Genomic DNA, 26,911 nt, shown 5'->3' with positions numbered 1-26,911 from the left:
TTGAATAAAATGCAGTATTAAATCGTCCACAGTTGCCCACGGGAACATTAAATCGTTTCTAGTAATTTTAGCGCGCAACCATTCGCAGCACAGCTAGAGAAATGCTGTTTGGCCACTCACTGGGGAGTTTCCCGTTTCCAGTACAGTTTTGAATGCTGATTTATGCTGCCCATTACTATCAGTTCATATTTTATTTCAAAAACAACGCTGCGCTGCGGTGCACTTGATAATTAAACTAGTCAAACCATGCTTTTCCCAACACTGAAAAGAACTCTTAATTCTCTTAAATTCCAGTTTTTCTTTCTTTTTTAAGGTCTTCGGCACTGAAACTCAGGCAATTCGGCGACAGGACCTGCCAGGGTTTGGGATTCCCCGGCTACCTTTCACAGGTTAGTGACGGGCAACGTTGAGACCCACCAGAGACCCCCGGCGAAAAGCTAGACGTACAACCCAACCCAACACTACACTACACTTCACAAACAACTCACACCTCTGGCTTTTACAGAGCAAACGGCGTAGATGTGGAAACCACTGGAGACGACCCCACCACTATGCCGATATTTCCTCATTTCTGTAATTAAATATTTTACCGTGACCAATTTTGAGTCTAATTGAGATATTTAAAACTCGTATTCTGCGTGTGTAACAAAGTTGGTGGAATCGCCTTCACTCCCCGACACCGGGTGGATAAGACCTGTGTTAAAGTGCGATCGATGACGTGAGAAATTTTTATGGGCTTTTCTCACAACGTCGTTGAGTTAGTCATTGTTTTTTCTCCCGGAAACCCAAGTTTTTCGTCCAGTAAACCGGCCACAGGGCACACGCAATTTACAGACAGTATGTATGGAGCAATATAGCCTTAATTGCTAATGTTCCTAAAGCCCACATCCATATATCTTTTGCTCGCATATAATAAAACTTTAGAATCACAGCGCATGACAACAGTTTTCGTTATTTTTTTTGAAATTAGCTATGATAATGTTTACTCAAAGAGCGGTGCTACTGCACTTCCTTCCCTGACCACTCGGCTATGGAGGTAAGGAGCGGGAGTGTATTAATACACGCTTATTGAATATACCGGAGTTCAAGCCCCTGACTGCTAAATACGGTCGATCTACCATTACGGTCCATTTCTCTCAACATGAATCGGTGAGGAGGCTTCCATCCTGCAGTGGATTGATAATGGCTGCAATTTACTTTTTTTAAGATAATGTAAGGTTTAATATAAAGAAACAACACACTGCAAAACATTTTAAGAATTTTAATTAAGGGCTGAAAAATTTACAGCAAAAAATATTGAAAAGTTTAATATTAACAGCTGTGTGTACTGATTTTTCATCAAAATGTCCTCCGTGAGATTTTATCACTGCCTTACTAAATGGAAATAGGCCTACCGTCTCAGAATTCATACTAAAATAATATTGCAGTATCGCTGAGAAAAACGAATAAAATAAAAACAGGTTGAAGTAAAATTCCTTTAATAAACTTGGAACAAATTAAAATAAAACAAAAAATAAAAGTAATAAATCACAATAACTTTCGGACGGAAGACGCTCTTCTTCGGTTGTATGGCATAAAGGCGGTCGAGGCGGGGTTATCGCTGTCACGTGCCTGCAGTTCACACCTATCTAAGGCACTGGCAGGGTAGCCGCATTTTTCCAGATCTGCTTTTACCTTACCGATCTCAACCCTAGGGCCATACATAGCGATGATCCCGCCTCGACCGCCTTTATTCCATACAACCTGGACCTGTCACAACAACTTTCTAGGGTCTTACAAGCTAACGGGAAAAAGAACTTGCAGCTTCGGGGCAGAAGGTTGCGGTCCCTCGTTTCGAGTATTAAGACACCTATTTCCCCCACTCCTACGAAGCGGCTTGGTGTACCGCATTTCCTGCCGTATTTGTACTGGCTGCTACATAGGTGAGACTGTCAGAAGACTCGGAAATCGAGTCTGTGAGCATGAGAAAGCAATTCGTTCCGCGGTCCTCGAATACTCAGCGATTGCTGAGCACTGCTAGTCTACCCAGCACAACGTCGACCCACGTAGTGACCTCGAGATCACTGACCGATCCCGCCACTACTCTCGTCGTCTCTGGTTGGAATCGCTACACATGTCGTGTTGTAACGACTCCTTTAACCGATACAGAGGTCGTATCCATCCCATCACTGAGGCAGCCATCGTCCTAAATGACAAACGTTGGCACCTGCAGCCTAGCCAGACGTTACAGCTACAACCGCAAGCCTCTACTTCCAACAACTAATCCTTGTCTGCACCTGTATCACGCGGTTTCCACCTCGTATGATCACCATACCTGGTTACATGACATTCTGTATTTTATAATGACGCTTACAACTGAAGAAGGGCATCTTCCGTCCGAAAGCTATTTTGATTTATTACTTTTATTTTTTGTTTTTATTTGTTTCAAGTTTATTTAAGGAATTTTACTTCAACCTGTTTATATTTTCTGAGCTTTTCTCAGTGATACTGCATTGTTATTTTAGGACTGCTTACTAATTCTGGCGATTAATTTTATAACAGTGTCTTCACTAAAATTATCCCAAGCGATCTGCAAGATTTCCTATAAATTTGTGAAGATGGGCAGACTTCACAGACTGGCGGTCTAGATGATCCTATAAAAGCTCTATTGGGTTGAAGTCACGCGATTGGGGTAGTAACACCATAATCTGAAATACTCCTTCCTGTTACTATAAAGGCCCTGCACAGCTTACAGCCTTGCTTCGCGTCATTGTCTTATATAAAATTGCTTACACAAAGTCGAAGTCCAGAGGATATTGCACTATGTTCAACAATATTTTATAGTTTTTTTTTTTTTTACTTGAAATTCTTTTAATTCTGACGATGTCACCCATTCCAGAAAATCAGAAGCAACTCTAGATCAGGTTTGAGCCACCACCGTGCTTGGCTGTAGGCACTAAAAAATGTGGCACCATTTTTTCCCTTCAGTTGATCTTCTCACATAAGCTCTACGCTTGGATCCAAAACTTTCAAATTTCGATTCACCTGATGGAGCTTTGCCGAAGCCAATTGTGCCTTCCGATGTTCCGGTTTAAATAAGGGGTTTCGGACCTCTACGCGACCGTGAAGGCCTGCTTGCTTAACACGAAGTTTTGTAGTGTAGACACGGCGTTTCTCTGTTCCAGTTGAACTGAGCTCGGTTTTCAGGTGAAGTAAGTCGTCAATTAGGATAGGAGTACGTGTTGTGCAATACTTCTCATGGAATAACTTTCTGTATACAGAGTTATAATAGCATTCATTTCTCAACAATCACTTTCTTCCTTATCATGAAACATTCTTTCTGAATGAGGGGTGTTGGACTTTATAAGTTCTTACTCCTCAATTTTTTATTATTGCAAAACATTTTAGAATCGCCTACAATCTTCATCTTATTAAACAATTAAGCCTGACGTAGCCGAGTGGCCAGGAACGAGACGAGAGTAAATAGCATGCGTTCCTTGAGTGGACTGGGGTTCAAGCCAGTGACTACTAAATACAATAAATATTTGTATTGACAATTTATTGTAAACTCTACTGACTTGGTTATCGTGCCGGAGTATAAACAGAAAATTTAATTTCATTTATTCAATACTCCCACATTCTAGAATCATTTAGGAGTATTCTAGAGTTTTCTTGAAGATTCTCGAATATCCTAGACATTTCTTAAATAGTATTTTAAGTTTTTTTTTGATTTTTTTACATAACAGAATTTTAATGAAAATTAGTAAAGACGTTGGTCCTCTTTTAATAAAACCGCTGAAAATTAAGAAAAATGAAACGTGTTTCAAACTTTAAGACAGGAATGCCTGATAACAGAATCGTGCCTTTTGTCTCATTAACTTTAGTGATATTTTTGTCATCATGGACCCCCACCAAATTGATTCACCCAAGTATGAAACGATGAACTTTTGGCGCAGCTTCGAGTGTATGTGAAAAAAAGGAAAAAAAAATTCGTTTTTGCCAATAAAATGTGAGACGTTTACTGGGCTAGCAAATCATTTTCGTTTTAAAAGGACACAGATGTTGAAGTATCGTTTTCTTTCTGCTTTAAATTTAGGCATTTCGTTAGGTGGAAGTTTGAAAAGGGGGTTTTTGTATTACACGCGCCATTAGGTTCCCGCTGTTTTTTTCCATCGTCGTAATTCTTTGGAACGAGCACTGGGGGATTCGCTGACTGGAGACTGTTTTCAGCCTCGGTGGTGGCAAGGCCATTCGGTAAGATGAGACTCCGAGGGAAGGGAAGGGATCTGGTAGGCAGAAAGAACATTATTAAGTCATGAATAATGCATGCGCTCCAATGAAACACGTTCCGAGGAAAAACACAGCTTTTGTTTAGCACTGAAACTTCCAAGATGTTGCATTTGCATGCCGATTTCTTAAGGAATCGTAATTGCCGTTCGGCGGAACTTTTCTAGGCAGCTGTTTACGGGGGTCAAAAGAATTCTGCATCTGCGGGAGAAATAACTGAAACTGAAAACGGGTGGACTCTATTTCGAACCTTCGTGGACACGAAGCTCTTGGTAATTTGGAAAAAAGGAGCCCTTTCCAGCGGAGGAGGAGGAGGAGGCCTGGCAGTGAGGTGAGGAAAACGGCACGATCTCTTAACTGAGGCATTGAATCGAGTGAGGCGGACTGGGGTTGAATGTGTGTTTGACTCATAAACACAGTTCCATCATTACGCGCACTTCCAAATCACCGAAGGATGGAATTCTTTCTCGGAGGAGAGCCCTCCGTGTTCAGCACATGAGGTGTAGTTAAATACGTTTCCCTTTAACGACTTCGGCTGAAAAACCTCATCAACGTGTCGAGTTCCACCTATTCCCGAAGGAGCTCGCCTTCCCCTCATCGCTACTTTATCTTCGCCTTAATATCTCCTCGTTCAACTGGAAGAGTATAATTGACCTTCTGCACTCGATTGTTCCTCAGCTTTGCTCCGTCGACTGCTATTTTTGAGGTCATCAGGTGGTGGATGAGGCGAGATAGCCGAATGAGATGGGAAGCTGCTATGCGATTGGGAGGCGAAACGGAGTTGCTCAGCACGTGATCACTCCAGAACCATCTCGGACAGGCGACATTTAGCTAATTTGACATACATAATAAAAAAAATATATATATTATTTATTTTTATAAGACACACACCGGCCTTACCTTTACAGAGTCTATAAAAACTGAACAAAGCAACGAGGCGGAGATGAACTTCTGTTCTAGGAGCCGCCCATACAAAAACACAAAAATAAAATAAAAATACATAATCGAAGACGGAGTCAAAGTTAGGCAGTCAAATGATAACAGTGGTTTCAAATGCAGCATTCCGAGCAACATTGGTCATGTATTGCAGTCGGACCATCGGGTCAGCTGGAGATTTTTAATTTGAATCTCTCTTTCAATCTGAACAGAAAGACACAGTCGAACTGCTCTTGCCCTCTCGCAGAAATTAAGGCATTGCAAAAATATTTTACTTCTCGCTGAGTACGGTGACGTCACTGTTGCTCTGCTTCGTTGCCTCAACAACGCTCACCCATCCCGAAATGGTCTGTGCCCCTTTAGTTCTTGAATCGAGACAAGTCGCCATAATCGGGTCGCGTGATCTGGCTGTCTCCAGTTCCTCAACACGCTGCTCACGCGCGCTTTGTCCTCTTCCATTACGCGATCTGTATCCTATTATCAGCCCCTCGTGACAGGGGCTGTCTTCGCTCGTGCTCCCTTAATCCCGGAGAAGTGCGATAGATCAAGATTGGATTACATTACGATATTGCAGTCGTGTGGCCGGGAGATGGTGACGTCATTAGGTGATATGTCACGTGCTGTCAGTGTCAAACGCGGACGATGTTTACAAGGGGGTTTCTCGTGCACTCAGTACATCGCGCTTTCAGCAACGTTTACTTTCACGTTCCGAATTTACATCGGGAGAAAGATATTCTAAAGGAGTCCGAAACTGTTCAATTCTATATAACAAAATTATTATTATTTATTTTTATTATTTTTGCAGATAATCGGGGGTTATTTCTTGGTTTTCAGTTAATCTGGAGTAAGCATATTGCTTGTTCTTGAGTAAAGAAGAAATCGAAGGTTTTACTTATTAAAAACACATGCGTATTACAAAGGAAATCTTGAAGTTTCCTTTGTACGTAATAGAGCGTGTAATAAATTATATTTCCAGAGTACTTATATATCATCGTGTAAAGTTTAAATAATAAAAGGCAATATTTTACAATATAACGGGGAAAAAAGCCCTCTTAAAGACAGATCTCATTCAAGAGCTGACTTGCAATTATTCTTCTAGCTGCAACGACCCGTCACATTTATTTTTTTTATATACAGATAGATAAATTCTCGAAAAAATCAATAGTACATCGATTGACGACAGCCACCGATGAAAAGAGCCGTAATCAGCCCGATGATCCACGCTACGGCACTCAAGACGTTAACTAAAATACAGCAATACGGAATTTGCACCAGGTGACGATCACTTACGTTACCACTTTTAGAGATCGCCAAAGTAACCGGAGAATTAATTGGCATTGGGGAGATGAATCAAATATGGAAACTTAGAGTCATATATATTAAAACACAACTGACAAAACCTAATTATACAAATGCGAGAATCCAGCTAAAATGTGAAATAGTATTTTCGATTCCGATAAAGCCGGGATAGACAAAAAAAATCAGGAAACGGCTTAAAGGAAAAAGATACATAGAGAAAAAGACTGAAGACTGAAAAGAATGGACTGAAGCCATATTTGAAAAACCCACCAAGGCCACAGAACTAAGGAAGATGAAGGAAATTGTGAATACCGATCAGACTGTGACTGATAATAGAAAATTGAATGAGGTAGATGTAAGTAGTGACCTCACGTTGCCCGCACACACCTCTAGGAGGTAGCCAGGCTGCCCTTTATTCCCTGGCTGGTCTCCGCCAGGATCGCCTGGACGAAGACTAAGTTAAAGAAAAAAAACAGGAAGAGAAGAGAAGGCCTTGGGTACAAGAGGAAGGGGGGTCTGAATGTGAGGAAAAAGCTAAAGTGGACAGATAGAGAAGGCAGTCCACCCGAGTAAGGCGAAGGGAATGTGGAGAGTGTAGAGTGTTTAGTGTCAAGCGGCACCAGGGGTTTCCCCCATCTCCGCGTGTTATACATTGTGGGTGTGAAACAGAACACTGTCAATGCCAGAGGTTTAAAAGTGTATGGATTTTGTACATGTGTAGTGTCGTGTACCGTTATTCATCTGACCAGATGACCAGATGTACCGTTGTTCATTTGGTCATTTAGCCGCTGGGCCCCTAATGGAACCCAACGTTGTCCACACTCTGCCTCGTGGAGGCAGACCAGGTACACCACTATTATAGCTATTTACTCTGGCAGGTCCTGCCACCTAATTTCCTGAGATTTTAGTGGCTAGGACCTAAAAAAAATAAAATAAAATAAAATAAAATAAAAAATAAAATAAAAAATAATAAAATAAAATAAAAAATAAAATAAAAAATAATAAAATAAAATAAAAAATAATAATAAAATAAATATATAAAAATAAAAACTATAAATACATAGAATAAAATGAAGGGGAAAAAACGTTATAGACAGGGATCAGCCAAAAGGAGTACTATTTATACGAATTGATGTTATTAACGTTTTGGGTGTAGGGCTCAAGCAATTTAGAGATTGACTTCTCCAAGGTCGATGTTCAAGAAGTCATCCAGGACGTAGTTCCAGAGCAGAGACCCTAGAACGGAACCCTGCGGGCAGCCTCGGTATATATGTCTTTAAACGTGACTGTAGGGACTCTTCACCATGATGTTTCTATCTGAAAGATAGCTATTGATGCAGTTATATCAAAAGAGGGATCAAAAGTCACGGGGGCAGGTGCCACTGTGCCAGTTCCAAAGGCCAAGCACTCTCTGGGAGTCAGCTTTCCAAGGAGTCCCAACCATGATGATGCCAGCATAGTATTTTAATCTTCGCTCTTACTCTTTTATCAGTTGGGAAAATGCTATCCGACCCCAGTTTCTGATTGCACTTGAGGGTCGTTGTTCTGAGCAGCTCTAAGTTCAGCAAACTTTGCCCGTCTGATGGTAAAGACAGCTTGCGCGTAACTCGTTAGGGTTTTGTATGTTGTTTCATCCTGAAGCAGGTACGTTTCATAGTTACGAGGGTTCCCCTGGATTTAGGTAAAAGAATTGAGTCTACAATCATCGCAAGCAGGGCACTCATACGTGGGATGCCCCATGACTCCTCTTCTCCACAGTAGCAGAATGATTGCTTTCAATTTCCATTGCTGTTAATTTCTGTTGAAAGGGCCCATGTCCTGTGATCAGGAATGTAACTTGCTGACCAGGTAACAACCAGGAAGGAGACTTTGGGAAAGTCATGTCAATAGATGGGAGGAATCTTCTGGTAATTTCTCCTTTGAGCGTGGTTTTCCATGAATACTGCCCAAGTCCTTGAAGGTGTTTTAAGATACGTTTTCTTTCTTGTTTCAGGTCATTGCTAAGCTGCAGTTGAAGATTTAACAACTGTGTGGGAATTCCCTTCTTTAATCGATGTTAAAGGCCTCTTTCATCACCTCAAGATAGAGTGGCAAGCATCCAGTAATAACCTGTAGGGCAGGGGTACTGACAGTGTGAAATGCCCTGCAGGTAGACAACAGCATGAATCTTTGTATTGAGTCAAGTTTACGCCTGTTCTTTTCCAGGATGGCCTTTGTACACCAAACTGAGGCTCCATAACACACAATTGAGAGAAACGCGACTTTATAGATGAGAGGCAAAGCTTTATGCTTTAAGCCCCAGTTCGCTCTGCAGACTCTTCCTATCATGGTCGTATACATTCGGATTTTTGTGGATAAGTACTTCAGATAGGTGAGAAAGGTAAGACCCGTGTCAATGTAGATTCCCAGGTATTTGACTTCTGTGTAGAGACGGATGGGGATATTATTTAACTTCATTGTTGGAGGCCTGCGTATTTGTAGCTTTCCCTTGAGGAGAATCGATCTTGTTTTCTCACCAGATATTGAGAGGTTGTAGAGTGCTGCCCAGTTTTGGAGCTTTTCCAGAGCTGTATTTGATTTTTCTTCCAGTGCCGCTCTTGTGTCAGCTTGAACCACCAAGACAAGATCATCAGCGAAGGCCAAGATCATCAGCGTAAACTTGGTCTGGACGCACCCAGGTCAAACCCCAGGAACTCGTCCAGAACAATGGACCAGAGTAATGGCCCAAGGACAGAGCCCTTGGGGCAACCCCGGTGAATGCATCTTGTGATAGTCTGGTATTTGTTTACAACTTGTAATTTTCTATTGCTGAGATAGGATTTTAGACTATTGTATAGGTTTTTGGACGAGTTTGCCTGCCGAAGCCTCGAAGGACACTGGCCACCACAGTCGATCGAGGGCACTAGCAAAGTCTACCATGATGGCTAGAGTATACTTTGAAGTTGTATGTGTGGCCTGGGTAATCAAGTTGTGTATAGCGTCTTCAGTGCTGGAGCGTGTGTTAAATCCAAACTGATATGGTGAGGTGAGTTGCATATCGGTATAGCAAGTGGAGAGGCGATACAGCAGAAGTCGTTCTAGAAGCTTGGCCAAAACGGAGAGCAGAGAAATTGGTCGGTAGTAGGAAGGAAGTTGGGGCGGTTTATCTGGATTTTTCAGGATCAGCTTGAGAGTAGCAGTCTTCCAGGGTACAGGGAAAGTTTCTTCAGCAAGGCACCTGTTGAGGAGGCTCAAGAGTATGGTGGGGTAGCCTTCATCAAATTTCTTGACTACGTCGACTTCGAGTAAGTCAGCACCTGGCGTTTTGCCATCTTTCGTTTTAGCCAGAGCCATATTCATCTCTAACATAGTCAAAGGCTGTTCCGTAGCCTCTGGCTGATAAGCTTGATTACTGTCGATGAACTGCTGTTGCTCCAGTGATATCGCTGAAACTTCAGTACAATAAATGGAATCAAGAATATTGTTTATTGAGTCAGACCAGGTATAGGTTGAAGAGCCATCCGGTTTGAGAGTTGTGCTAAGAACCTCACCTCTAGTCAGCCTATTGGTGACGATGCGGAACACGATGCCCCAGGGGTCTTCATTGCCAGTAGTGGAGACCGAGGTGTGCCATAACTCGTTCTTATACTTACGAATTTCCTTAGTGTACATGTTTCTAACCACCTGATATGCCTCCATGGCAGCTTCAACCTCATGTGGGGAAAGATGGATACGCGCACGGTGGTAAGTTTTCTTGCTTATTGTGCCCTCTTTCTTAAGTTCAGAAGGTCTGTATTCCACCAGGGGACAGCATAGCGGTATGGCCTCCTACGCGGAATGGACAGATCACAGGCACTTTTGATGATGACAGTAATATTGCGTACACAGTGATCCGGCGAGAGTGAAGCCGGTAGAGGAACATCATCTGGTAGCCTTCTGGACAGTTCCACAAGGAAGCGTTGCCAATCCTCTTTTTTTTGGTGTTATAATGTCCTTTGGAATCGATGCGACGCCACAGAGCGAACAAGGGAGAATGCGATCGCTCTGTGGTCTGAAGTGGTCCATTTAAGCAACAGAACCTTCAATGCGCCACCCAGGCAATTGCCTATCTGCGCCAGAGTCTTTAAACTTTTGTAATACATTTATATTTATGTGACTTATCATCACTTTAGTTGTTACTCTGCCAAAATTGTTCTAAGCATTTCTGTTGATTAAAGGATTCTTAAAATTGGTCTTTAGCCTGTGGTCACACAGAAATAAGTGAATATCCTGTGTGACCACAGTTTCCGCCCCTTCCTCGAGGAGGAAGACCTCTACACGTTTGGCGGTAAAATTCAGCTTAACTCTTTAAAACCTTAAAACTGTAGTCTCACACTGGGTCTCTTTCCAAGTGCAGCACTGTTTCAATCATAATCAGTTCTTCTTCGGCTTAGGGACATAGCCTTTTCATACTCAGGGCAAGTATGGTCTACTGCAGTATGCTCTGCTGTTATCTTCCTACGTTTGCAGTTTATGCAACAAGGTGGTCTTTCTTTATTAGCACAATCTTTATATGAATGGCCTTCAATAGAACAGAATCCGCAGCTCGCTCTCATTTTGCAGAACTTGGCTATATGGCCAAAGGCCATACATCTGTAACATTGTGTCACCATTACAATGTCACGAACTCGGCAAGCAGACCAATTTATGAACACTTTCCCTTTGCTAATTAGCTGTTTATGGACGGGACCTGCTATCTGCAATATCCAATTGTTTAGTTTCTTATTCTTTGCTTTATTTACTGATATTACGTTAAAGCTTTCTTGAAATACACTTTGGTCCACGCCATAATCCTTCAAGTTCTTTATCCACAATTGTTCTTTTAACTCTTCTTTATTTATATCTAATTCCACATCAAAGATCAGAATCTTGGGATCTTGCTTCTTTACTTTTTCCACGCACAGTTTCAGTTCTTTAAACTTTGGACAATCTTTGAGCAAGTCTATGTCCTTCTCTGATTCTGCTTCAAGGATGATCTTGTTATCCCGTGCAGTTCTTAAGTTTTGTACCCTGATTTTCTGTAACTCTGGTCTTACTTTTTTTATCAGATCTTCTTTGATATCTTCACTACACTTATGTTCACTATTCTTCGTAGTAATAACTACCACTTTTGGTTTAACACACTTTTCTTTTAATACAGTAGCATAATCCCTTTTTTGCTCCTTTTGAATGTCTCTCTTTTCAGCTTTTAAAACATGTATATCTATTTCCATCTTTACTATAATCATCTCTAGATCATCCCAGATGTTCATTATCTTAGTTGCCACATTGCCTGTAACTCGATGTTCCCTTTGCAGTAGGAGAGCCCTCAATCTCCCTCGTGCCTCTGCAACTTTTTCCAAACCTGTTACCATTGGTCTTTGTTCCGAACTGCTTGCCATAGAATTTAACAACTTTTTCATATTATGAATCATCTCTAATTTCTTTTCTGGTGTCCATCTATCCTGCTTTTTCCTTTTACCACCTATATCACGAAATTCCACAGTACTATCAGTTCTTCCACTTGCTTCTTCAAGATCTACATCTTCCATTTCTTCCTGAGTCTCCGATTCTTCACTCTCAAGATCACTCTCTTCTTCCAACATCATCTCTGCTTTTTTCTTGGAAAGAGAGCCAGTGCTCGACTGTTTACTAGACATATTAAAAGGCTAAATTTGCCAACTATTTACAATTGAACTTTATACAAGGTCTTTAAGACCAACTCAACTAAATAAATTTTTAAACAAAATTCTCTCCGCTCTATCACTCAGTACCCGTTTGGCCGGCCAAGGAAGCGTTGCCAATCCTCTTTTTTTTGGTGTTATAATGTCCTTTGGAATCGATGCGACGCCACAGAGCGAACAAGGGAGAATGCGATCGCTCTGTGGTCTGAAGTGGTCCAGGACTCTTGGACTGTCCAGCCGGAAAGTTTGTTGGCTAAGTCAGGCGAAGCCATTGTGATATAAATTTTGCTCTCCCAGAGTGGGCCACTGTAAGTGGGTAGATGTCCTGGGCGGTTTAAGTTTGTAAGCCTGATGTGAGCATAAGATCCTCAAGTCTTGAGCCATTTCCTAGGGCATTCCTATCTGGTGCCTGACTGTGCCAGAGTGGCGAGCGATAGTTTAATAAATAAATCAATTTTCTGTTTATACTCCGGGATGACCAAATGATCAGAGGAGTTCACAAGATAGACATAATACAAGAAACAGCACCGTATTCAGTAGTCACGGGCTTGAACCCCGGTCACTCAAGGCACGTGTACTTATGCACCCGCGCGCCTGACCACTAGGCTACGGCGGCCTTTGAGTCCATGCCTATCAGTAGCTGCCCACCCGGGAGGAGCTGGAGTGCCACTTTAATCAGAGAGATCGCAGCAGTGATGTCTTCACCTGGATGGCTGTAGAGAGAGAGAGGACGAACAGTGATCCAAGAGATGTAATGATTTGGGCACAGGCACTGATGGAAGTGCATAGTGGGGTGATTCTTGGTTTCTGCGATGTCAGGGCTTCTGATGACAATCGCAGCCCATGGTTGGTCATTTGTACAGTGGTTTTATATGATGAGGGGTAGCCCATAACCACCCCAGAGCAAACATAGGGCTCCTGGTGCAGGATTAGATCTATTTGTTTTTCCTCAGCCTCTATCTTCAGCTGGTCTGCAACCATTCTTGCTCTCTGCGCATTTAGTTGTACAATTCTTATATCTAGTTGGTAATTGGAAGAAGGAATTCTATCCATAATTTATCCGCATTTGGTAGAGATTCTTTACTTTTAGATAGACAGGGCAGTTGGTATCTCGGATGGAATGTTGGTGTGGAGCCTTTGCAGTCTTGCAATTTGCGCAGCTTGGCGGCTGATCTCTGACAGGACAATCCTTATAGTCTTGCCCCTTTTGGGGCACAGTGGCCACATGTGGATTCACGCTGATTGTAAGTATTTGAGGTAGAGCCAAAGCGGAGACACCTGTAACACATGCGGATAGGAATATATTTTTGAATCTATGGCTTGAATATCCAGTGAATATTCTGTTTTGAGCTCCGAGAATTTGCCATGCTCTGGTTGATAGTTTGATTACCCAGTTTACGTTTGTAGGTGACTTGGTCTTCTTTTTGTATTTCGGACTAATATCATCCACGCTCGCCTCATTTTGCAGCTATATACTTAGATTTTTATTAAAGATCTCGGCTTTTAGCTCCTCTGGTGTTAAGCTCTGGTTCACATCAAAGATTACAACTGAAGGCCCTTTTTTTCTTTGGGGCTTCAGTTGTGATTAGCAATGGTAAATAATGTAAGAAAGAAAGCCTATATAGTAGCGGACAAAAAACTGCATAACTTGTGAATTTTGCAAATAAATAAATAAATAAATAAATCTTTATTGTGAAGTAGAATTACAGCACAATATCCCATCACGGCGACGAGCGCCAGGGGTTCACATATAGAAAACATAAGTACAAATTCAAATGGCTACAAAATATAGCGAACACATACAAAAGGCTACAAAATACAGATTACAAATGCAAAAAGAAATACAAATACATCATAAAAACAAGGAGCTGAACACAAATAAAGAAAAACAAATACAACTTGGCAGTGATTCAGGTTTCAAGAGCTTTGATAAAGTTGTGTCTGTCCTTCTTTTTACTTATTATGGTGTCGATGTCGGATGGATATATGGATAGATGGATATATATCTCTTCGAATGACATCCAATATAAATAATCCACCTGATATACCTAATTGCCATAAATATCTTCCCAAAGGATAAAATGCGTTATTAATGGAAATATCAGAAATCATGCAACTGGCAATCATGACAATCAAACATACATTTTATTGCATTTACGTGTACCAACTGAAATGACAAGTTAACGTAATAGTATTATGTACTGTAAATCAGCAAAATAAGTCCCCAGTATTTTGTTGTTCCTCCTCTAGCTGCAATTACAGCCTTGCAACGATCTGGCATAGAGTTAACCAACTTCTGGATATACGGTTGCCCAATTTTGTGCTACCACACCCCTTATAATGCAGCTGAATCTTACTTGTAGCAAGATTATTTACTTCTGAACAATTTCAGACGACATTATGTACCAACAATTTTCAATAGGGTTCAAATCTGCACTGTTGCTGGCATTACATTCCAACACTGTACCGTTTCTGAGGTATGATTGTAGGGAGGAAACGAGGGAAAATATTGGTATAAGTAAGCCTTGTAAGACAAGAAGAAAAACTCATCATTAAATGTAAATAACATAAAACTTACCAATTGTGCTGTGTGGTAAGGTGCTGAGTCCTGTTAAAAAATGCAGTTTTGGACGTCTATGTGTTGATCTCTAATAACGGGCTTCAGGCATTCCTCCAAGATATCAGTGTAGGTTACTGCATTCACCGTTCCATTAATAAACATAATTCGCCCCACCCCTTTGCTTGTTATGCATCCCCACACTATCTGACCTTACAGTCAGTGTTATACAATCAGGATGGTATGCCTCCGATTTCCATCTTTTGACATATCACTTCCCATTCCCATCCGAGCCATGCAGTTGAATTTCGATTCGTCAGAAAAGATGACAGTGTCCAATTGCTCTTTTGTCCATGAAACATGCGTTTTAGCCCAAGCAAGTCGCTTCTTCCTAATTTGTTGAGTCAACAAAGGCTTCTTCTTGGGCCGATAGGCATGCAGACCACATTCCAAAAGCCGTCTTTGGAGTTAGTGCACTTGTTTCAACAACAGGGGCCATCTAAAAGTCCAGTTTTAGATCAGGAGCACTAGCATGGCGATTACGAAGGCATACCAATTTCAAATATCGATCTTGGGAAGGTGTAGTCTCTCTTACGGCCTGATCCAGGTCTTCTCTTCACATCACCGGTTTCACGCTTTAATTTCAGCACTGGGATACTATTGACTGGTGGCAGTCTATTTTATCAGCGATAGCACGCTTAAAATGCTCTTCTTGGGACAGGGTAACAGCTACACTATTTTTTCTTGGTGTCAACTGAACATATTGAGCCATGCTTACACCTCTGCAAAACAGGATACTAATGAGCGTGTATACCCTTCCAACGCCGGATTTATAGAAACGGCTGGTGTAATAGAAGCGTTATCTGACGCAATACCTTTGCTTTTCGATAAACAAAATGGCTGTAATCAAACAATATCTTATACGTTTCACTACAAATGTTACTTTTTTTAAGGTGAGGTAGTATTTTTGTCCGCCACTGCATAGCATCATGCATAAAAATAAAAAAAAACACCCCCCATTTCGTCTATCCATTCCTTACAATAGTTTGTCTAGTTCTTCCTGGAATTTATTTAAGATATCAACTTCCATAACAACAGATGTAAGTTTATTCCACCAATCAACAACCCGCTGTCTAAAATCAAACATTTGCACCTCTATTCTGCAGCGTTCTTCCTCAAGTTTAATTTTTCTCCCTGTGTCCTGTGTGGTCTGATTGAACAATGGGAAGAACCCCATCAGCATAATAATAATAAAGACGGAGAACGTCTATGTACTCGCAATATTATACTTCATTCATTACCTCGATATTACAGACACAACAAAAGTATGTTACCTTTTGTGTATAGTATCGTCCCAAATGCTATATTACGGTATTTTCCAATTTTATTATGGTGCAGATTGAACTGCGGTTCAGATTACTCTATAGAGTAGCCTGGTTAGTTTGTATATCGTGCTATTGATTGCTTCAGCGTATATTTTTATGCAGACATGTTGAAATAACTTTCGTAAGAAAGAGCGCGTCCACATGGACAGTACAGTTGGTAGAATTTCCGTCCTCCTCACACCGGATGGAAAAGACCTGAGTTCGAGTGCCGTCGATGACGTGAAACTTGACCGACACGTCATTTCTCTCTCTCTCTGAAACTCGAATTTTTCGTCCAGCATATAGGAAATCGACCACAGAGCAATTCACAGACAGTATAAACGTCTGTGAATTGCTCTGTATGGCCTTAGTCTCTGATGCTCCTAAACCGTAATAGTAATTGCCATAGTGTAAAGGGAAGCCACAGGATTTTTCTGCACTGGCCGAAAAATAAAAATAAACAAACACAAATTATCTGTTCTTCCCCTCATATTACCATTAATAGAGACATATGATGCAAGAAATCAAGCTTATGCAGCATCAGCCCATTTCACCCATCCCTTTGCTCCCCATTTCACCCATCCCTTTGCTCCAAATGTTTGTCTACTTCTTTCTCGAATTTATTTAAGCTATTAACTTCCAAACCAACAGATGAAAGTCTGTTTCAGCAATCAACTAGCCGCTGGCTAAAGGCAAATTTCCGCACATCTGTCCTACAACTGTCTTTCCTCAATTTGAGTTTATGCCTCCTAAGGTTCGTAATGTGATCAATAGGAAGAATCCCATCAGCATTAAGCCTGCTCAATCCATTCAAGGCCTTATACACCTCAATCAGATCACCTCACGGGTGCCTAGTCTCCAGACATTGCAATGTGCAGAACTTAAGCATTGTTAAGATGACCCCATTTTGTTCCCCTTACCAATCTTGTTGCTCTTCTCTGTACTCGTTCTAGCAACTCTACATCCTTCCTAAAATGAGGTCTCCAGACCTGTATGCAGTAATCAAGGTGTGACCTGACCATTGTTTATACAAAGGGATAATCACCTCCTTATCCCTGCTAGAAAAATTCCTGTATATCATTGACAAGTCCCCATGACCTGCTCTGGCAACCTGTGTGCACTGCTGAGAAAACTTCATATCTTGCTGTACAATTACGCCAAGGTCTTTTTCATTCCCCACTGACCTGAGTGTAGTACCTCACACTCTTGGTAGGTTACTCTGGGGTTACTGCTACTCATATGCAGCACTTTGCATTTGTCAATGGTAAACTTCAGTTGCCATTCTCAGCTCATCTGCCCTATATTTCTAAGGCAGATGTTGCAGTAACTTACTGTCATTATCATCCCTGTCAATCTTTGTGTCATCTGAAAACGTCGATATTAAGCCTCATATACCTTCATCAAAATCATTGGTAAATATACAAAACAACAATGGGCCCAACACCGAATCCTCTGAGACTCCACTAATAACGTTAGTCCACGAAGAGCAATACCCATTGATTGCTATTCTCTGTCTTCAACCACTCAACCATCCTTTTATCCATTGTAGTCACTTGCCCTTAATGCCATATTTCTCCCATTTTCTGCACTCGTCTTCCATGTGCAACAGTATCAAAAACATTCCTGATAGCCAAGAATATGATATCAAAATTATTTTTTGCATCCAGTTCTTTTGTGACCACATCATAGTATCCAAGCAAATTGATCAGACAAGACTTCTCCTTAATAAACCTATGCTGTGTTTAGATGATCCTGCAATGCTTCTTTAACCAGTGACTCAATTATTTTCCCTGAAATAGAAGTTAAACTAACAGGTCTGTAATTATTCGTGTCACCCTTTGATTGACCTTTGTGAATTGGGGACACATTTGCACATCTGCAGTCAATGGGGATATCTCCTGAGTCCAAGGACGCTTTCATAATTATGGCTATGGGTTTTCTTACTTCCTTTGCCGCCTCCTCTAATATAACTGGATAGATTCCATCTGTCTGCCCCAAGTGCCTTTCTTATGTTTAACTTCCAGAATTTCTCCTTCGCTTTGCTCTCAGTTATTACAAAATCAATTAGTTCCCTGTTAGAATTTAATAAGCTTCTGTCTTCCACATCCCTACAGAATTCCTCATTTCGGTGCAATTCTGTAATACACAACAACAGTACAACCGTACTATAACAACAAAAGAGCGACAGCATTATAACACAACATTTTTGTAAACCATGTATTTTTAATGTTTCAACGTATGAATTATAAGGCGCTATGAGTGCCAAACATGGCGCCATTTACAAATAGCATGCCAGGAAGACGGAACTTGCTGTATCTGTTGGCCCTAGAGCCACACACAAGCGTATTTTAATGCGGAATTTGCTTGCTGTGTAAACTGCAAAATCTCTCACCCAGCATACCCCAAAGACTGTGAGATGTGAAAATTAGATAAAAAGAAATTCATGGGTACACGATAAAACTTAAAGTTACGTATCAGGAACCAAGGATATAATGCCTCCTTGACACTCCAAAAAGTACTTATGCAGAAGTTAGCGTAAAAGGTTAACTTCTGCATAAGTTGCAAGGAAGGCCCATGGTGTCCTATCGATGATCTATCGAACTTTTGCAAATAGAGATAGGGACGTGATAATCCATTATATAAGGCTTTTGTTAGACCACACTTGGAATACTGTGTTCAAGTATGGAGACCGCACTAAAGAAAGACATCGAGCTTCTTGAAAGGGTGCAAATACGGGTAACTCGCCTGGTGAGATCGGCAAAAGGGCGTCCTTATGAAAAAAAGACTTCGAATATGTGGGTTGCAGAATTTGGAAACTAGATACCTTAGAGGAGATTTGATGGAGGTATTTAAAGCTCTGAGAAGCATCAGTAAAATGAATGAGGACGAAATTTTAAAGATTATAAATGATGCTAGAACTAAGGGACATAAATTCAAGTTACGGGGGGGGGAAGAAATGTTTAGATTGGACTTCAGGAAGTTTTATTTTAGCCAGCGAGTTATAAATTACTGGAATAAGTTGCCTACATGGGTGGTAGAGGCTGACAGTTTGGGGAAATTCAAAGGTCATCTGGATAGTACCTTTGGGTCACGGAAGCGCATAGGATGATTGGTTTAATTTCCTTTTCTTTTATTAATTATTAGTTTGGTTTTTTGTATCATTGTTTTATTCGTTTTTTTTACTGGTGCAGCATAAGCCATAGGCTTTCTTGCACCATGCGGCTATTACTAATGCTAATACTAACACATGAAACAATACCTATATAGAAACAGAGACAAGTATTCCTCCGAATATGTCACTTGTCGATTGACAGATTGCCAGCAAGCCTCATCTGCCATCCTCAAAAGAGAATGGCAGATGAGGCAATTAATACTTTTCGAATTCACTCCTCCATCCACGTCTGCTCCTCTAGGGAATGCCCAGAACGAGAAAGAAAAAAAATTAAAATTTGTTAAAGTGAAAAACTGTACTTTGTTAAAGTAAAGTAAAAAACAACACAGACGATGGATTGCTATAATACAGCCAATGAAGAAGAATTCCTTGAAATATATGCAGCAGATGATATGCATACAGGAAGCCCCTTCTTTTCTAAAAAAAAAATGCAAAAGGGATAGATATAAGCCAACAAAGAATAACCAGATTTACCTTTCACCTCCAAAACTAAATGGACCACACCTACAATGGAATTGCAGAGAATTACTTAGCAATAATGATGACTTATAATACGAAATTATCAGTCATTATAACCCCGTAGCCATACCTTTGTAGGAAACCAACTTGACGTTTCAAGTTTCTGGGTTTATTAAAATTATAAACTCTAGAGACGAAGACAGAGATTCAACAAACACAGCTCAAGAAGGTGGTGTCATTTTCCATCCAAACACATACCATTTCATATTCACTTAGAGGTTGTTGAAGCGCATATTACTCATACCATTTCCATATACTTCCCACTAAATCATATATACACAGAAACAGACTTAGAAAACCTCGTTATGCAGAAAACAACCCCATTCTATTTACTAGGTGACCTCAATGCACACCACACACTTTGGGGATCACATCAGATGGGCAAGCGAGGAAAGCTACTGGAAACAATATCAAATTATTTCAGTATATTTATTAAGCACAACCTAACTGTAACAGTGGTCTCCATAATATGTTCATTTCGCTATTGGATGAACCTCTACCATTGATGTTTCCATCTGTTCGCCAGTATTAGTTCCAACCATCGATTGGTCAGTGATTGATGGCCTCTACAGCAGCGAACATTAGCCAGTAGTGTATGGAATCCAAACAATAACCACTTCAGAAACCGAAAGTCGAATAAAATGGAAATTTTCCAAAGCACACAAGAACAAATATGCCGCTCTTTGTTGCATATGCCACATCTTTTTGATCTCCTGCCTTAGGTTAGTGTACTTCTTCATTTTTATCTCATGGGTTTTCTGCAGGTTGCCAGTGTTCGGTACCGCTATGTCAATCAGATAGGTAGCCTTTTCCTTCTTGTCCACAAGGGTTATGCCCGGTCTGTTGTGTGGGATTGTCTTATGGCGCGTTATTATCTCTTTATTCAGCAAAGGTTTCTTTAATCTCAGTTTGTAGCCCAACTAGCTACAGCTACAGAGGGGTAGCCCATAAGAGAGAAGACATTGGTGAGACTGCATTTGAAACACTTTCCAAATCAAGAATATTTTAGTTAGGGCTGAAGGCCTCGCGTGAAGAGTGATTCTGACTCGAAGAAATGCTTTCGGAGAGAGAGAAGGAAGAAAAAATCTGCTTAGACGTACTGCAAGGCTTGGCAGTCGCATATCTGGAGGGGGGGGGGACTAATAAAGTCCTTGAGGAGATCAGTAATATAAGCGAAGAGTATATTCTGGCTGGCGAAAGAGACAAGAACAAGAGACCACAAATACAAAAACTCAGGATTAACAGAAGGCGATCTCATGAAGTTTACCTTTGGATTATTGCAATTCACAACAAAGAGGAGGAGTTGGTTAAGCTCAAAGCGGAACCGGGCTCTCCAGGCTTGTACAGACACTTTATGACGCCTTGTCGTCGCCATTGCATACTCTTTCAGAAACCGTCATCGACTCATTCAGCTCGCAAGATTCTTCGTGCTTCTTCAGCAAATCCCGCTCGCAGCGCACATCGAAGTGCCAACAATCTGCTAAAAATTTCTTGCTGATGAAGAAGATGGTGCATGTTTTCATACACTTTCGTGACAGGCAGAACTGAAGGCAAGCGGCGGAGTCGGAAGGGAAATGAACTTGGGAACGTGTAAAACTCACCCTGTAGAAATGATACATGGGGGTTTGGGGCGACAACGATAACGAAATGATACTTGGGGGGGGGGGAGAAAGAAGAGAGATAACGAAATGATTTACTCTGAAACAAACAAAAGTAATTTCATGCATTCCCGCCGCTATCACTCGACAACAGAACAGCGTCTTGCTCGTGCATCGCGATGCTGTTTGCTGACGTACCAGTTAAGAGGATTTAATGCCTTTATTTGCGCGCGACAGAAGTCCCTTGTTTCACGAGACAGACCAGATCGAACGCGAGCGAATTCGAGCCAGTCATCCGAGAAATAAAGTATTCGACGACACACTGCGTGACGTCACATCATATCTGTCAACCGCGGGAAGTGATCGGCTCGCGCGAGCAGTTAGCGCCTTCGCTGCAAACTCCGGCAGCATTTGAAGTTGGTGTAATTATGTGGAATGGCTTCAGCCAAGTGTGAATGGCAGCGGAGACAGAGACTGCGGAGCACGAGAGGATCAATGGAGCCAGCAGATAAGGCAGCGGGAAGAAGTCTCTAGAAATTACGCATTTCCGAAGAAAGTAGCCCAAGTAACGGGCTCATTTCCAAGGGTTACGGTGCCTGAATGTGCCAGAATTTTGCTCCCAAATGTCAGAACCCAAACACTAGAAGTTTGGACCTGAAATGACAGAAAATCAACTGAAAATTTTCGCGATCCGCAACACACCAGGAATAGTTTTTTACAAACGTACCTCTGAAGTACTGTTTAGTGCAGTGGTTTCGACCTTTTTTTGATAAGGGCACCCCTGAGTAATTTATTTTATTTTGTTGCAACCCATACTCAATTTTCTGCCTGTTAGATCTGTTTCTCTCTATATATATGTATATGATACTAGTTATTAGAGTAATAACTATAAACAAAATTAAAAAGATACCGTACACCTTTTTATAATGAAATAAATATATACATTTAAAAAAATATAAATTTAAGTACCTTAAACCCAAATTACGTGGCACCCTTGGAATGTTGTTGTGCCACGCTAAGGTGCCGCGGCGTCCCGGTTGAAAACCACTAGTTTAGTGCCTGCTAACGACTTCAATGTCATCTGTAAATGTGTGTTTAAACGTAACTAGAAGTTGACTGAATCTAATCTACCGTTTTTTTTATTTTATTTGCAGATGGTCCCGCCCTCGTCAGGGTCAATATTTACATCAGAAGTATAAGCGAGATAGACGATGTCCGAATGGTAAGTTGCGTAACACAAAAATAAATAAATAAAATAAAAAACACTTTTACTCTGTTTCATGAATAAAGTACGCTACGCTTCCAAATGTAGAGTATAAATGATGATGGAATGAGCAAATGCAGTTAGGGAAGGACGTTATGTGGTTGTTTTCCATGAAAATTAATTACTATAATTAATAACCAGTCATATCACCTGAAATTATAAGCTTAATAAACTATATTATTAATTTCACGTGGCATATGAGTGGTTATTAATTATAGTGATTAGTTTTCACGAAATGAGCAAAATGAATAAATTATTATAAAATAGGAAACGGTCTTATAAAAAGTAAAACGCAAGATGTACAAAATGGCTTCTTCTTTGGCAGAAGTCATTTTTAAGAATCGGAGCAGTAGAGTAATCCGGTCTTCAATCGAATGGATCCCTTCAAGTTCCTGTAGCTGAATAATTTCCGCTGACAGCGTTAGAGTGAATAACGCTCGTTATTCACACTCATTAGCCAAAACATTATGACCACCCCTGATTCCACGAGTGAACGCATCCCACAGCACCTTGGAGTGACGTCACCGACGAGTGCAGTATTCACTGGTATGGCTTGGAGGCTGCCAGTATATGAGTTGGATTTAGTATCGGTTCGTCCCAATTGTTTCAGCAGGTCAGAGGCAGTTCTTGTTCCTGGGATGGTTGAGTCTACTGAGAATAGCGGAGTATCTCGAAGCAAAGTACACCGGGCATTTTACAGATAGGAGCTCCTAAGACTGAGCTCTGATTTTGTTCTCTGGTTTTGAGTGAAACCACTTGATATCTTTGGTAACGTGGGACATTCAATCACGACTAGGCTCCAATCAAGGCCACGCTTGAAGCCAACAATATCCGATTTTTCAGTATCATTTTATGAGGTACAGAGGGCGCCTCCGTAGCCAGGTGGGAAGGAGCAGCAATCGCTTCTTGATTAGACCGGGGTTCGAGCCCGTCACCACCAAATACGGAGGATGCGGAAAGGTCAGGGAATGACCACCGCATATCACGGAGCAATATGGCCTTAGTTGCTAATCTCCTAAAAAAAAAAACCAAAAAAAAATGAGGTACAGAGTTAATGGCTCTTGTTATTTGCAAGGACACAGCGACAGATCTTAATTTAAGCTTGTAGGCGTGTAAGATGGCAATATGACGTATTTCTTGTAGTTTTAACAAAAAAAATTGGTATTTTTTTCATGGATCAGAGGTGTTCAAGTGGACTTGTAATTTGCATTTTTCTTTTATATTTTGATAATTTAAAATAGGTCTGTAAATTAAAATATCGCAGATTAGTGTGCGTCTTTCTCTGTCCAGCGGTTGTACCTCTTAATTGCATGCATATTGCTGTTCTGACAGTTGTTGTAATAGGGTTTTAGGAGCGTCAGTGACTAAGGCCATATTCTTCCGTATATACTGTCTGTAAACTGCGTGTGTTCCATGATCGATTTTCTGTTTGCTGGAAGAAAATCCCGAATTTCCAGAAGAAAAAAAAAAACATGTTACCCTGGCCTGGGACCGATTAACTCGGCCACATTGTGAAAAAGGCCCATAAAATCTGTTTTGAGAGCTCAATCAATCATTTTGAAGAAAACCCCGAGTTGCTGCTCATTTTTTTTTTTTTTTTTACCGAAAAGGTAGTCTACCGAGTACCGACTTCTTGCGTATCTTTTGATTGCTAAGAAAACTTAACAACTGGACGATAGGAAGAATTCCCGGCAACCGTCCACGGTGCGGTCGATTATTTGAGTGCTCCCCATTAATCCATAATTTCAAGTAGTTCTAGTTCACGTAGGAACGCCAGCTAAAGACTGTACCGATCAGGAAAGACTCGCTCGTCAGCTACTAATTTTCCACAGATCTTCCAACAGATAAACTTTTATTATTATTTTATATTAGCCACTCGCCCACCGCTTTTTCTTTGCCCTCTTTATGAACATACTACAATAACAAATCACCAATCCTATATATATAATCAAGGTTGTCACCCCTCAGGAAGCTTATCCCAACAATAGCAGTCCGCTGCCACCCCCGACTGCCTTCGGCAAGACAGGGCGTAAACAAATACATTCCTTTCGCTGAACAGTATCTGCTGCATAACGCAATCGGATTCTAAGTGCTCAAAATTCAACAGGATAATAAAATAAGAAAATGCAGGACGAACGACACACTCAGCACCCGACCACGTGTGCCACTGTCAATTAAATAAGGAAGCTGATTTAACTTGTTGTCGATGCAACCTGAACATTCGTAGCTCCTGTCTTACCTCCTCACAAAAGAAATTAAATAAGCAGCAAAGAAGACGCGCATGGATCTGCGAAGCATGTAGAAACCATACCTCTACTATTCACAACACAGATCTTCCTACAGAGGATACAACGAAAGAAGATAATTTGCATAACTCCAACGCAACACTGATAACTCCTGAAGAAACACAACAGGAGACTTTGCCTAAAAAAAAAAAAAAAAGTAAATTGCAGCCATTATCAACCCACTGCAGGATGGAAGCCTCCTCAACAATTCATGCTGAGGGAAATGGACCATAATCTGCCACGCTGGTCCAGTGCGGGTTAGCAGATCGACCGTATTCAGCAGTCAGGGGCTTGAACCCCGGTCTACTCGGAGAGCATGTGCTACTGCACTTCTGCTCTTGACCACTCGGCTACGGAGGACTTTGCCTAAGAAATGGATGTTACTGAATCGACAACCCCAACTGATGAGGAACTAATAGGAGACACAGAATCAGCCACATCAAGCCTTGAACATCTCACTCAAGAAGAAAACTTAACACCTCAAGTAACCATCTCACAGGCCCACACGGTCCACGATTTTCGCAACCTTATCACTGAAGTTTTAGACACATACAACGTACAGTTAACTCGACAGAACAATTTGGATCGAGCTGTAGATAGTAATATCGTCCACCGCATCCAATCTAATCAAGATATACTAATAGAAGAGATGCACTCGCTTCGCGAGCAGAACAAACAGATACTGACAGAAATCTGTTGGTTCTGCTCACATTGACAAAACATTGAAACCCACTTGAGTTTTGGAATCTCAGTACCTTCGGAACTCTCCTAAATCTGTTGAACGCCTCAGGAGTCGACATAACGAAACCACGTCTCAAGTTGATTTTGATATAACAGAACTGAACCAGGATCTTAATGCAAACATCCACAAATGGGGTCCTTTTCAACAAGTAGGACGCAGCAACTCACCTGACGCTATTAGGATAGAAATGCCAGTCCCCTCTTACCATTTTTCTGAGGATATCCAATCACTGAGTACTAGAGAATCAATTCTCCAAACACACTGTAGGGGGGAAGATTAGAACTTTACTTTATTTCTATATAATAATAATGTTATTAAATATTCTTTGTTTAATATTCTTTGTTTTGTTCCCTTATTAGATATATAGACCTTTTTTCTTATACCCACCCTTACACATCTGACTTCACAGGCGAATTCCAGATTCAAGGGAACTTCTCAATTACGTATAATTCCCTTCGGAAAGGCTGAATGTTCAAGAATGACAAAAGCACACGTTAATTTATAACATAACATAGTTTATTTACACATATATATATATATATATATATGAGTTAAGTTAATAATGGTAAGAGTTTTTTTAAAGGTAAAATATGATATACTAGCTTATCAGGTAAACCATAAACCATGGCGGGTACCCAACGTGACCTGGAAAAAATCAATCTATGCCATGACATAAGCAATAAATTATAAACATATATAAAAATACCATTAAAATGCTAGTTATGGCAATAAGATACATTGCAAGGGACTTTTTCGAGGGCTAACCCTTACAATGTATCAACCATAATTAACGAGCTATCCGTTTCTGTAGTCATCGTCCAGCATAACTATGTCCTAATATACGTAAAATAGTATTAAGTTAGAGCCAAATGTATAAATTTTGTAGTAGTTAGAGCCAAAAGTATAAAATTTGTAGTAAGTTAGAGCCAAATGATAGTAATAAAATTTGTTAATTAATCCCAAATTTAGCAGCAGACTGGCAAGATGACTGTTAGCCCGACGGATAGCCAAAATTTTAAATTAAATTAAAATTATAGAAAGAGCTATAATTATTATTAGGCATATGTGCGTAGTTGATAGTAAATGCTGCCACGGTAGTCTAATCAAAATTAATAAAAATAATAACAGTGTGAGCTATAGCTAACAAAGGCGAACGGAAAAAGGTATAAGAATAGATATAGTACCTCAATCCCCCTCGAATACTCTAATAGTTCATGAGGTATGAAAA

General features: G+C 40.7%; 1 protein-coding gene across 2 annotated transcripts in view; it reads left to right on the top strand.

Annotated features, from left to right (window-relative positions):
• LOC150075719 (glutamate-gated chloride channel-like) overlaps positions 1–26,911 on the top strand; it is a 713,240-nt gene that overhangs the window by 552,464 nt on the left and 133,865 nt on the right. For both annotated transcript variants that reach the window (XM_090387634.1, XM_090387633.1), the window contains exon 4: positions 22,547–22,614. In XM_090387634.1, the coding sequence (XP_090243760.1) occupies positions 22,547–22,614 (68 nt within the window). The remainder of the gene's footprint in view (positions 1–22,546; positions 22,615–26,911) is intronic.

This window comes from Mastigoproctus giganteus, chromosome 13, assembly GCF_048544385.1.
Source record: "Mastigoproctus giganteus isolate SK-2022 chromosome 13, ASM4854438v1, whole genome shotgun sequence".
Lineage (NCBI taxonomy): Eukaryota > Metazoa > Arthropoda > Arachnida > Uropygi > Thelyphonidae > Mastigoproctus > Mastigoproctus giganteus.
The sequence above is the reverse complement of the archived record's forward strand: the minus strand, read 5'-3'. Positions and strand labels throughout refer to the sequence as shown.